General features: G+C 35.8%; 1 protein-coding gene across 3 annotated transcripts in view; it reads left to right on the top strand.

Annotated features, from left to right (window-relative positions):
* HEG1 (heart development protein with EGF like domains 1) overlaps positions 1 to 14,112 on the top strand; it is an 82,619-nt gene that overhangs the window by 36,462 nt on the left and 32,045 nt on the right. The window contains exons 2-8 of one of the 3 annotated variants that reach the window (XM_039323761.1): positions 46 to 390; positions 1,663 to 1,971; positions 4,388 to 5,818; positions 7,262 to 7,375; positions 8,505 to 8,768; positions 10,079 to 10,372; positions 12,760 to 12,852. In XM_039323761.1, the coding sequence (XP_039179695.1) occupies positions 46 to 390; positions 1,663 to 1,971; positions 4,388 to 5,818; positions 7,262 to 7,375; positions 8,505 to 8,768; positions 10,079 to 10,372; positions 12,760 to 12,852 (2,850 nt within the window). Of the gene's footprint in view, positions 1 to 45; positions 391 to 1,662; positions 1,972 to 4,387; positions 5,819 to 7,261; positions 7,376 to 8,504; positions 8,769 to 10,078; positions 10,373 to 12,759; positions 13,072 to 14,112 lie in introns of all 3 variants that reach the window. The other 2 variants (XM_039323759.1, XM_039323760.1) reach the window with 2 other exon arrangements.

Genomic DNA, 14,112 nt, shown 5'->3' with positions numbered 1-14,112 from the left:
ACCTCAGCCTTGTTTCTGTTCTGTTTTTCTTTATTTCATCTTCAGCCGTTATGACCAGACAAAAGGATGTAGAAAATCCAAACACTGAAGCAAAGATTTCCACTTCCTATATACGGAGTCTACATGCATCCAGTACATCTGGAAATGATAAAGTAAGGACGTTTTGGACCAACCTCGCTTCAGCATCTGTAGCTGCCACAAGAAGTACCACATCTTATACCAAACTAATCAGATCTGTGAATGTGACACCACAGTTATCTCAAATGACACAAACTAAGCGAGCAAGTGCCTCACCAAATATGGTGGGTATTGCCAGTTCTGAATCAGTGACTTTGAGGAAGCATTTTCCCAAGACAGCAAATTCTCCATTTTTGGAGAAAAAACATCCAGGTGAGTTTCATCATCAGTATCTGAACTGTTGACCTAAAATGGGGAAAAGACACTGAAACAATATAATGTATTACATGATTAGGCAACCATATAGGGAAGATTGGAGTTTTGAAAATGTTTTTGTAGGTATTTTCATAATATAAATACTGTAACTGGGCATACTTTTTAAAAAATAGAATGGCTGCTTATTAAGCATAGCAGGTCACAAAGTAATTTATTTGTATGTGATGATGCCATATGGTAAATGGTAGCTAATTATCAGAATCCCCCCCCCCAGATAATTACCCACCCACAAAATTAATCAAATACAACATATAAATAAATCAAAAACATTTATATATCAAATTCAGTTACAGCATGTCTCCCTTCCTGCATTTAACATAATAATCAGGATATAAAGGTTCTCCTGAAACCCAAATGGGAAGGAGCAGACCAGATCTCCATTCTTGTATGCTTGGATTTAGAATCTTATACTCTAAGCCGGGGTCGCCAAACTTGGCAACTTTAAGACTTGTAGACTTCCATTTCCAGTATTCTTCAGCCAGCCATGAATTCTGGGAATAGAAGTCCACAAATCTTAAAGTTGCCAAGGTTGGATACCCCTGCTCTAGGCATATGCATTTGTAAAAAAATTTAAAATGTTGTTTCATACAGGAAAACTGATTTTGATGACATAATCATAAGATAGAGGCTTCATTTCTGAGTGGAGACATGATAGTGAAAGGCAAAAAATTAAGGAACACTATCCTTGCATTTACTTTTTTTTTTGCTTATAATCTTCATGAGGTGGGTTAGGATTAGGGTTTTATATATATATCAAAGGGGGTCATGCTTCAATGAGAAAAATATTGGAATAAAAATAGTCTGTTTCTCCTCATCCCCCTCTGAAACATGTTTCAGCTTACTCAGAATTAAAGTTTATTAATGTTTTTCCATTTAATGCTTTTCATTAGGAAAAAAAACCCCAAGTAAAATAGAAAAGTTTGTTTGCTGTTACTGTACTACTATTATATTTACATTTAAGAGATTTTCTTCCCTTGGTATATTTGTCTTTCATTACAGATTTCAATGCATTGTTCATTTTTAAAATTATTATTTATTTATTTAAATATATTGGCCACCAAATTCCAGTGGACTCTGGGTGGCACACAAAAGTAGAAAAAAAACCTTCTTTGTTAGCCACTCAGAGTATGGATTGATAAGTGGCCAGCTCTAGAAATTAAATCATAAACAAAGAAAGGCATAATGAAACAGCCCTGTTTCTTATTTCAGCCATTGAGAACTACCACCATACAGCTAGTACCTGGAATGAAGACAGCACAACTTCCAGTTTCCATACTCCAGGCATGGACAGTTCAGCCACACTCAGTCAGAGTTCAGAAAGGACTTCCCGCTTTTTTAGAGAGAACTTCACTGGAAATGGGCCAGCTACTCCAAAAGAACTTGCTACATCTTCTGGTCAAATCCAATGGTCACCTCATGTAACATTGCCAATACCCCAAAGTAGGACATCGAATGCTAAACAGCCTGATTCTTTAACAAGGATTGTGCTTACTCGGTCTTATACTTCTCCACAAACTAGTATGTATCTTTCCATATTTTCTATTTCTTACTATCAGAAAAAGCAGGTGATACTACTATACATCAGGGTGGACAAACCTTTGGCAGCCTTGAGTTTACAATTTATATTTCATGGCAAGCTTGGATTGCAAGAATAGCAATTTTGATGCAATGGGATGGAGCTGCAACGCCTATTCGGGGGCAAGATTTTTTCATTTTTTTCTTTTTCTTAACTGTTTTTCTAGAATTCATATAAAGGTTTCTTTGGGTACTCTGCCTTAAAACAATGGTAGACTACCATCTGTGATTGACAGCATGGTTAAAAAAGACTACAAAGAATAGGGCTGGGAACTTGTCATGATTCTGCTCTAGAACATTGCTCTAATTTAATAATGGACAGGATGGAAGTGAACGGGCTGACATTAAATCTAGACAAGGCAAATGTGTTGCTGTTCAGTAGGCAATCAGAGATCCAGTATATGCTAAGTTGGTCTGCATTTCCTCTTCAAGAGTAAACCCACAATCTAAAATGCTCCTTAATCCTCCATATTGCAGATTTCCAAACTGCAATAGATGGTGTGAAACACTTAAAGAGAACTTCTTTAAGATAGTCCTGAACTTCAATTGATATAAAATGGGCTGGGTAGGATGGAATATATACTGAGGAGACTAAATTGGGGGAAATCTGTAATTATCAACTAAACAAAACCAATCTTTCTCTCAATAGTTGCTGGAAAATACTAAACTTTCTCAATTTAGATGTCAAAATAAAATGAATTTATACAGCAGTGCAAAACCTTTTCATATGTGGATAGGTTACTGTTTTGCTTTTTGTTTTGTTGATTTAGGGTGAAGGCTTAGGTCTCAAAACCTTCATTGGGAATAATAAAAAACACTAATATATACCTCATATCTGCTCCCTTTCCCCTCTCCTTGCTGTGTCTTTTATCCTTTTCAAAATGAAGCATGAAATTATCAGGAATAAGTCTGCCAAGTAACACAGCTTGGCAAGAAACATGTCTTTTTAAATTTGTGTTTCTACAGCTGCTCTTTTCTATGGAATAGTTGCGTTTTCTTTATCTGTTTTCCATTGTTTGTGTGAGAGAAACTGTCAGGACTTGAAGAGGCCTTCAACAAATATTTTGAAGGTTTTTCTGCCTGTAATTACTCCATACTATTGTCAAATAATTCAAATCTCTCTGGCATTTTTTAGAATTGTAGCTTGGCAACCTTCACTGTAAAAGTATGAGTGTGTAGCTTGCTGAGTTCATAGAAATAGTTTACTCCGACATAAATGAACTCCATAAACAAGCAAATGATTTCCACTAGAGTATTGCATCCCAGTAAATGAGATCATTAAGACAACACAGAACATATTAGTCTTGCACTGACTGGTCTTTATAGCTTAAAGTGGATAAAGTTATAATAACAATACCAGCTTTGTTCACCCCTGAGAATGTTTTGCCAGCACTGCTTGGCACTAATCTGACATGTGGGGCAGAGCTAATCTGAAGGTGTGTTGCTCTGACTTTATTAATTTCTGCCAGCTTTCTTTAAGTTGATTTCTTGAATATTTCAATTTTCTGCATTGAATAGAAGAAAAGCAAGCAATATAAAAATTCACAGGAGTCCGCAACATGGCGCAAACTAGACACCCCTCCACCACTGGAATGCTGGTTGGATGCCTGCAACCCTCATGAAATAAAATATTAAAATATTGATAAATTTATGAGAGATGATTGAAATCATTTCAAGGTTTGGATTGGGCGTTTGGGCCATTGCGTGATCGCATGGAATCATTCTAGACAAGCTAACTGAGCATTACCTTAACATGTAGAAAGAAAAACCACTATGATTTTATTCTTAGGGTAATGTCACATATCACACTGAACCATAACAAACATGATGTGTGAAGCAGACTATTGATCTTATTGTGCCTGATATCCTGATTTTAGTTCTGTTTATATATGCTTTGTACTCAACTCATTAATTATGTGAAACTTTAGTTCAACAAAATAATCCTAAAATTTGTATCATGCAAAGGTTTACTCAGAAGTTAATCCCACTTGTGTTTGATACATCACTGTATTGAGGCAGAGCAATAAGACTTTCCTAGCATTAATTACAACATGGACAAGGGACAATGTGTTTGGGTCTTCCTCTCATTCCCTCTGCATTACTATGCCAATACATTTGGGATTGTATAGCAATGTTTTTAATTGTACCTGTTTCAAGGTTAAAGTTTCCTATTAACACTTTGAACCATTGTTTCTTTCCCAAATGTTTATAATTTTTGTCAAATTAGAAGCCTAAGAAATTGACTAGCCTTCTATTATATTTGCGCAAATATAATTACTGTATGGATAAAATTTGACAGATTCTGCCAAAATATGCAGGTTGCATATATAATTTCCTTTTGTTATTTTATTTATGAAAGATACTCATCAGTTAAGCAGAAACTCCAACATAGAGAGAAGAATTTCCAGGTCTGATATGGAGTATATGACACTTCTGAACATATCCAATAAAAGTGAGGAGAAGATATTTCAAACTATAAGAGACATCAGCAGTTCTCAAGATCCACATTCTAAATCTGCTGTCTCAAACCTTGAAATGTCCACCAGTGGGGAGAAGATACTACGAACGGTCAGAGACATCAGCAGTTCTCAAGGTCCACATTCTACATCTGCGGTCTCTAATCTTGAGATATCCACAAATGGGAAGAAGACACTACAAACACTCAGCGATAGCAGAGGTTCTCCAAATCCACATTCTGTGTCCACAATTCCTAACCTTGAAAGATCCACAAATGGGGAGAAGATACTACGAACGGTCAGAGACATCAGCAGTTCTCGAGGTTCACATTCTACATCTGCGGTCTCTAATCTTGAGATATCCACAAATGGGAAGAAGATACTACAAACACTCAGCGATAGCAGAGGTTCTCCAAATCCACATTCTGTGTCCACAATTCCTAACCTTGAAAGATCCACAAATGGGGAGAAGATACTACGAACGGTCAGAGACATCAGCAGTTCTCAAGGTCCACATTCTACATCTGCGGTCTCTAATCTTGAGATATCCACAAATGGGAAAAAGATACTACGAACTCTTAGAGATAGCAGAGGTTCTCAAAATCTACATTCTGTGTCCACAATTGCTAATCTTGAAATATCCGCAAATGGGGAGAAGTTACTACGAACTCTCAGCGACACCAGCAGGTCTCAAGGTCCACATTCTACATCTGCTGTCTCTAATCTTGAAATATCCGCAAATGGGGAGAAGATACTACAAACTCTCAGAGACATCAGCAGGTCTCCAGGTCCACATTCTACATTTGCTGTCTCAAAACATGAAACATCCACCAATGGGGAGATGATATTACGAACTCTCAGAGACACCAGCAGATCTCAAGGTCCACATTCTAAATCTGCTGTCTCAAACCTTGAAATATCCACAAATGGGGAGAAGATACTACGAACTCTCAGAGATAGCAGAGGTTCTCAAAATCTACATTCTGTGTCCACAATTCCTAACCTTGAAATATCCACAAATGGGAAGAAGATAATACAAACTCTCAGAGACATCGGCAGGTCTCAAGGTCCACATTCTAAATCTGCTGTCTCAAACCTTGAAATATCCACCAGTGGGGAGAATATACTACAAACTGTCACAGAGAGCAGAGGTTCTCAAAATCCACGTTTTGTGTCCACAATTCCTAACCTTGAAATGTCTGGCTCTTCAGGCCCCAATGATTCTTCTTACGTGGTAGTGCCTGCAGACTCCCAACAAATGGAACTGTCAACACAAGACACTGTTGAAACTAAAGCAACAGACAGACATTCTCAGTCTCTTTCTGCAACTACAGGTAAGGAGAGGGATCTTGCATATGATCAAGATTTCAAAGTAGTCTTTTATTCATGTAGGGATAGAGCCAAATGTTCTAGATCAATAGAAAAAGACTAAAAAGAAAAGGAAAAATAAGTTATCACTAGGGAAACAAATTGTTCTGGAAAAAAGGATGGGACAAATGGAGCAGAATTTATATATGACTGTTTTAAATAAATCTTCACTTAAACACTGGGGAAAGGTAAACGTGTTGCAGAGAGTTGCATCTTTTTTGAGAGACGTCAGCACTAAAGATAATTTGGTTACCAAAATTTTATCTTATTGGATTCAAATAAATCATATTAATAATAGGTGGAATCACTTAAGAAAATTAGATACGTCCAACAATGGCTTTATGGCTTAATGGCTTAATGTAGGGAAGGTAATACTGAGCAATTATAAGAACTGCACTCCAAAATAAAATTCAAATAAAAGGAATGATGATTACCTTCACAATTACAATAATCTGTTTTGTTTATGCCACATTTTCTCTTGATGAAATCCAGAGTCTAAATAACGAACAAACCCAGAACATTGTTGTAAAAACGACACATTTTAAAAGCGTAAAAAATCTCTGCAGAGACCTGGTACAACTAAACTCCATGCAACCAGTTGCTAATGTTTCCGTATCAATATTATTATACAAAATATATAATAGATGTCCAGAACAATTTAAAAACAATTTTCTTTAATCTAATTATGCTTATGATTTATATTTCCCACGCAATTAAGACTAAAATGAATAGTTGCTAGCAACTCCCCGTGAGTTATATATTTTCTTTTCAATCTTAAAGAGATATTTACTTTTCTAATCCTTGGAATATATTTGTAATCTTTGGTAGAATTAAATATATCCTTTACAATATCAATAACTGTTGAGTTCATTGTTTATAATGTAATCTATTGAACAACAATTTATTGAAATTAACACGCTTCAAACTTCAGGACAAAATTCACATAAAATATTTGAGAAGCTATGGATGTGAATACTTTTGTAAAAAAAACCTTTTTCATTAAAATGGATACTAAACATGATTTCAGATTTTAACTGTATGTTGAAGTACAGAGAGCCACTAGTATGCAGCAAACAGTTAGAATTTTCTAAACCTCATTACCATCATCTATTGGCTTCTGGATGTTTGCAGTTAAGATATGGAAGATCTATACTACACTATGTTGAATAAAATAAATATCAGAGTCCAGGTTGTGGGAAATAGTATAGTCCCGGGGTAAGCAACTTTGGCTCTTTTATGACTCGTGGACATCAACTCCCAGAATTCCTGAGCCAGCCATGCTGGGTCAGGAATTCTGGGAGTTGAAGTCCACGAGTCACAAAAGAGCCAAGGTTGCCTACCCCTGGTATAGTCAAAAGTGTATGAAAAGCAAGAGATGTCATTCATTCTGTATTCTCATCCTTTCTCAGTGACCAATCAGATGTCCATGGAAAGCCCACATACTAGAGAGAAGTGCAAAACACCTTTCTGCTCATGTTCTCAAGCAACTGATATAGAGAGGCATCCCAATACTTATACTAGAGGTAATACATAGCATTTAGGTTGGGGAGCCATCAATAGATTGACTGTCCCTGAATTCTCACTAGTCTTTTAAAGGTATCCAAATTACAGCAATGGTCAACACCACATCATGATACCAAATTCTGTGTTCTGTCATTTAATTATGGCCATAAAGTGGTATACTAGGTTTCAATTTTAGCTTGACCTTACAGTTAATCCTCAATTTACGACCACCATTGAATCCATAATTTGTGTTGCTAAGTGAAACATTTGTTAAGTGAGGTTGCCCCATTTTATGACATTTTTTGCCACAATTGTTAAGTGAATCATTGTAACTGTTAATTTAGTAACACGGTTGTTAAGTGAATCTGGCTTCCCCATTCTCTTTGCTTGTCAGAAGGTCGCAGAAGGTGATCACATGACCCCAGGATACTGCAACTGTCATAAATATGAGCCAGTTGCCAAGCATATGAATTTTAATCACATGACCACGGGGACGCTGCAACGATTGTAATTGTGAAAATGATCATAAGTCACTTTTTTCAATGCCCTTGTCACTTTAATGGTCACTAAATGAACTGTTGCAAATCAGTGATTACCTGTTTTGATTTGTATAAACTCAGCTGACGTGATATACTAAATGATGGTTTATGGTTGTTGTTGAACCAAACCTGACTTATTCAACAAATGATTAAGCAACTGAGTTAGTACTATAAGTAAACTATATCTGTGTGCTATGCATATAATATATCTTGAATCCCACTATTTATCTACCTTAGCTAATTTTAAATTCTAATATTATCAGAAATAGAAGAGGTTTTCTCCCTCCAGTTTAATTCCTTAGTTTAAGGAATTAAGGACAGATTAGATATCACGAGTCAGTATTCATCAGAGATAAGTTGAGTTGGTCTTATATATGATTAAAAATTGAGTATAACAGGTAATAACTACTAGCAAATGTAGAGGAAAATTTAATTGTCATCATTATAGGTTTTACATGTAAGTTCTCAATCTTCTTTATAACAATAAAACACCTATTCCCAACAGAACTAATGTTTTCCATTAAATAGATATAAATATCCATTAGGGAAAAAGCATTATGTTAATCCAGCCTGAAGGGGATTCATCTAATCTTTTTATTGTATATTTCAGCTGTGGAAGATACTAAACAGATGAACAGCAGATCAAACACAGAGAGAAAAATGTCCAGTTCTTACTTGGACAGTGTGACTGTTTCAAGAGTATTGGTCAGAGATGAAAAAAAGTCCAAGAATATAACACAAACATTCGCCACCACTAATACTTCCAGTTCTTCAAGGCTTTCATCCAGGCCAGAAAAGACTGAAGAAATGGATTTGTTACACAGGGATTTCGTTGTCACAAAAGAAGCATTTACATTTTCTCAAGCTTCTACAGGTAAATAAGGAAAATCCTCTTCTGGATTTCAAGCATTGCTAAGGCTCCCTGGGATAAAGGTAAAATGAAAATATTTGGGGTGGGTATTAAATAAGAAAGTAAGATAAAAGAACAAGCTGTTTATTTAGAAAATACATGAACTGAAGTCACGAGGAGATGAAGATGAATGAAATCATGCGTCTTCTTTAACTGGAAAATAAAATTTAGTTTGAAGTTGGCTCTAGTCCAGAATAATACATATGACAAAGTTTAAGCACTAGGACAGACTGAGTTATTATTCTGTAAAGCATGAAAGATAATACTCAGGCACACATTAGATTTCCTATTACAACTTTTAATTAGAAAGAGATGGCACTGATTATTTGGAAAACTTCTGAAAAACTGTGGATAAAAACTGTAAGAACTGACAGTAAGAAAACAAAGTCCTATTTATTACATTAGAGAAAAATATTTCACCTGTAATAATAGATCAGAGTACTGTACTAATCATATTGGTAGTACTAAATTAAATTATCTATTCACTAATTGTTCTCAATAAATATGATTATAGATAAATCATGAAAGATGTTATTAAAAGTTGACACATTTTAATCTTAAATTGTCTTAAAATACATGTTTTTACCTTGCCAAATTCTCCTGTAACACTGACTATTAAAATAGTAGCGTTCACTAAAATGAGCTATTCTAGAAAAAAAAGAGAGACTATATAATGTAAATGTAAAGCTTTAATTCTTGCTAGTACTGTTGGTATAGTGAAATTAAGATCAAAACAACTGTCCCTAATTTACTATACCCAACAGTAACTATTTTCAGATTAGAACATTCTTCTATTTTTTTTTATACATACCTTTTAAAATATTGATAGATTTCCTAAGCTATTCTGTTGTTCTCCAATTTGGCATCCATGCAATCTTACCATACATTTGAAAAAATACAAATGTTATAATTCTGATAGCCACTCTTTTAGACCTTGGTAGAAATCTCACTTCTACCACTCATAAAATGGCATGTTGCATTTCCATGAAAGGGCCTTATCTAGATATATTTATCAGGCCCAGTGCGTTACAAACAAAACATACCGAAGTATTACAGCAGTAAGATGAGGTACCAAACAGGTAATATTTGCACACACAGGTATTCTATCCCTTTTTGCATTTGTTAATATACCACATAACTGCCTTTAAGACCTTAAATTATTTCTTTATGTGTATTTTAATGAGTGGCATTTTTGTGGGCTTTCCAAAAGTAAATAAAAACTTGCTTGGGTTCTTTGGAACTGTATGGATTAATTTTCTGTTGTTGCATTTCAGAACAGAATGATCAGCAACAGAGCAGCTTAGATATGGAGAGCATTACTTCTAATTTTCACACAGAGAAGAGATCTGACAGAAGTGGGAAGAGGATAATAGGGCACACCAGTAGTTCTTACCATCCGGAGTCACTATCCACAGCTTCTCAGAGTGAAATACCCAGCAGTTCAGCTCTTACTGATTCCTCTTCTGTGCTGACTCCAATTCAAACCAGACAAAAAGATTTACCACCTGGGTTCACCAATGTCATGGAAGCAGAAAGTACACATCCTTGGGATTCCTCACAAGCAACAGGTAAAGAAAAATGTTTTCTGAGCTTCTGAACCTTGTCTGGTATCAAGATAAAAACAAAATGTCACGATTACATATTAGATGAGAAAAAAGGGTTGGAGTGGTTAACTGGAAAAACAAACTGCTAAGACATTTGAAGGTGAAGTTTATTAAAGGTATGTTGACTTTTTTATTATTATTATTATTTGCAATTTCAATTTATTTGGCCACTCATCTCAAATTAATTTCTCTGAGCGGCCAGCGAAAGTTAAAAACACCACAAAACACATATCAATAATAGAAACATACACAAAGTCAGTAGCTGAGGTTAAAAAAAAAACCTAGAATGACCACCATTAACAAATGGCATTCCTTAATGAAGGGGACCCAGAGCTCTCCTGACAGCCCAAATGGAACGGATAGACATCTTCAGGCAAAGACAGTCCCTTAAATAACCTGGCCTCATGCCACGAAGGAATGTATAGGTCACTCCCAGCCTCTTGAAATTATTTTTATTTATTTATTGAATTTATGTAGCCACCCATTTCACATTTGTGACTTTAGTGGCACACATAGTTCAGCAAAACAAATAAAACCATTAAAAACCATAAAAACAAATAATATAAATATAAACAAAGATGCAGGAAAGTGCACTCAAAATCCTACATGCAATACAACTAGTTGAACCTGGAAGTACACAGGCACCCAATACAGTTCATAGAGCAGAGGTGTAACATGTTCTGATGGTGAGCCATAACTGCTTATAGCACTGCATTCTGTACCAGCGGAACCTTCCAGATGCTCTTCAAGGGCAGCTCCATGGAAACTGCATTGCAGTAGTCCAGTAGTCCATCAGTCTGATTCTCAAATTACTCTTGCACCCACACATAGACACCCATACATATATCTATATCTGTATATATATCAAAATACCATAGATCTCTACACAGATCTCTAAGAGAAGTAGAGATCTATGGTATTTTGATATATATATACAGTTGTATAAGAGATGTAGAGAAAACATGTATCCCAAATAGATTTCATTGTATCAGAAATAATTTTAATTCAGCTGGGAGATCTAGATGATTGCCATTTTCTTTATATTATGTTGTACTGTATCTTCTGTGTACCATATCCTATACTTCACTGAATCCAGTCTTTGTGAGGAATCATAGAATCATAGGACTGGAAACTGCTGTGGGTTGTAGGAATCACGGAAATCAAGTACCTTAGAGGTCAGAGGTCTCTAGCATAATCCACTGCTAGATTTAACTCCATACATTATGGAACTTTTGGATCAAGCTCCCTTGTAATTCAATGGATCATGCTGTTTTTCCTGATATTCTAGCATTGGAATGTACTTATACACTATTTTAACTGGATGGGATTTCACTGTGGTAATAATTTAGATTCTCTTTTCTTTGTCATGGAACAATTGCTGATGGTTTCTTGTTATACCTGCTTTATGAATAAAATATAATTCCAAAGGAGGTCTAAACTGATTTTTAAATGTCAAAATCTACTTAGGTTTTTTTTCCCTTTCTCTCTATGGTGAAATTAGGGCTAAAATAATTGACGCTATTAATCTTTTGGATAATTTTCTCTTTAGAACTGGTTTGAATTGATACAGTAATCTTAAAACATTTTAAGATGCTTATATCTAATCATTTAAGCTTGGTATAAAATAAGTAAAAAAATAGGATTATATGATTGTGAAGCTGAACATAGGATAAACTGAATTAAAATGTTAACAAAGCTCTGAGTGCTTGAAAATATGTGTGGAAATGGACATGTCTCATTACATATTGAATTGGCTATGTACGATTTAATCTGATAATCTGCTCCACACAACAATTAAAATAAACTTCTGAGGTAAAAAGTTGCATATGAATATGTCCATCATCTGAAATCAGTAGATCAGATCCTCTCTCCTCCTTCACCACTATATCACAATCCCCAAATTTCTTCTAGAAGGTTAGGAACTCACACAATAAGTCACGAGAGGCATCCAGTTCTGCTGATGGACTGGAATTGATTTTCATAATGTTAGATGTAGCCCAGTGATTTAAATTAGTACACTACAGCATATTGTCCAGTTCTTCAGGACAAGAAAAATCTCCAGTTATTGAGAAAGTGATTCATGGGATTTCCAAAATTAATAATTTGCATATTATGAAATAACAAGACCTGAATACATTTATTGAGTTTCTACTTATCTAATGAAAAGATGGCCTAAACCTTATGACACATACACATACACACATTTACTTGTCATCATAATTTTTTACATTTATTTTTCAGGCTAAAGATATCTGCCGTTTGAAATTAATGTTTACCAAATAGGTTGTAAAACATGGTCTTCATTCATTGCTGGCAGATGGTATATCTAAATATTTGCTGTTGTTTTTCAGCTGCAGAAGATAGCCACTTGAGCAGTTCTAATAAAGAGAAAATTTCCACTTTTCAGAGAGATGGTGTATCTGTTTCAAGTCTATCAAAAAGAGGTGAAGATAGTACACTACGAACTGTAAGGGATGTCAGTAGTTTTGAAAGTGATACACAGACGCCTACTGTTGCCAATGCTACCATCTCCGGCAATTCAGATGTTGCTCATTCTTTTCATGTGAAAACTCCAGAAGAGATCAGCCCAGATTTGTCACCTGAAGACACTGATTTTACTGAAGGAATGCTTATACCTTCCCAGGCTCCTTCAAAAACAACGGGTAAAGGATAAAATTTTCAGAGTACTAAATTGAAGAGCCAGCTTGGTGTAGTGGTGGAGGCACCAAACTAGAAACACATTTGTTGAGTTCTAGTTCAGCTTAGACATGAAGCCAGCTAGATGACCTTGGGCCTGGCCTTGTCTCAGTCTTAGAAAGCAAATCACTTCCAAAAACGAACCTTGCCAAGAAAACTACAGGACTTGTCCAGGTGATTGCCAGCAGTCAAGAATGACTCAAAGGCAATTATTACTCTCCCCCCCTCATTGTTTGTTTTGGGTTTGTGTAAAGATAATACCAACGTGATAGGATAAGATAAAACTCTCACGGAAACAGCAATTGCTGAGATTTCTATGCATTTTAAGATCTTATGGGTTCATATATTCTTGTTAATCTACGGACCATAATAAAGATGGATTTGTTTAATTCATATAATTAAAACATGAAAGAAATTAAAAACACTTTTAACCATGAATTTGTTTAAATTATGGTATAAGTGTTAAAGTAGTTTGATTTTTATCAAATGTCTTGTTTCCTCAGCAGCATAATATCACTGCCTGGCACATTTCTGTGTGGAGGGGGGGGGGAAATAATGAAATGACCCCAGGTGGGCAAAAAAGCAGGGGGAGTGGGAGCAACTTCTGACTTCCTGCCAGCTTCCCCATTGATTTTGCTTGTGGGAAGTTGGCAGGAGTGTTGGAAATCACTCCTTCTCCTCTAACTCGGCTGACCCGTGGAACTGCTTGCTACTTTTCTGGGAGGGAGGACAGAAACAAATGTAGCTGTGGACCATGAGGAAATTGCATTCTTGCTCCTCATCCTGGCATATCCCCTTCAAAGGGGACAGGACAAAGAGGGCTCACCCATCAACCACCAGTGGTTCCCGTCCAGCCCCATCTTGTCATGAGGCAACTAAGTTACTCCCGCATCCTTTTCTTACTACTCACTGCTATTAAGAATTAAATTTCAGCCTTAGTCCCAAAGTAGCCAATTGCTCTCCTATCGTGCTTTACTACCAACCAGTTGAATTTGGGAACCAGAGGA

The sequence above is a fragment of the Crotalus tigris genome, unplaced genomic scaffold, assembly GCF_016545835.1.
Source record: "Crotalus tigris isolate CLP2741 ecotype Arizona unplaced genomic scaffold, ASM1654583v1 scf7180000024282.1769268, whole genome shotgun sequence".
NCBI lineage: Eukaryota > Metazoa > Chordata > Lepidosauria > Squamata > Viperidae > Crotalus > Crotalus tigris.
The sequence above is the reverse complement of the archived record's forward strand: the minus strand, read 5'-3'. Positions and strand labels throughout refer to the sequence as shown.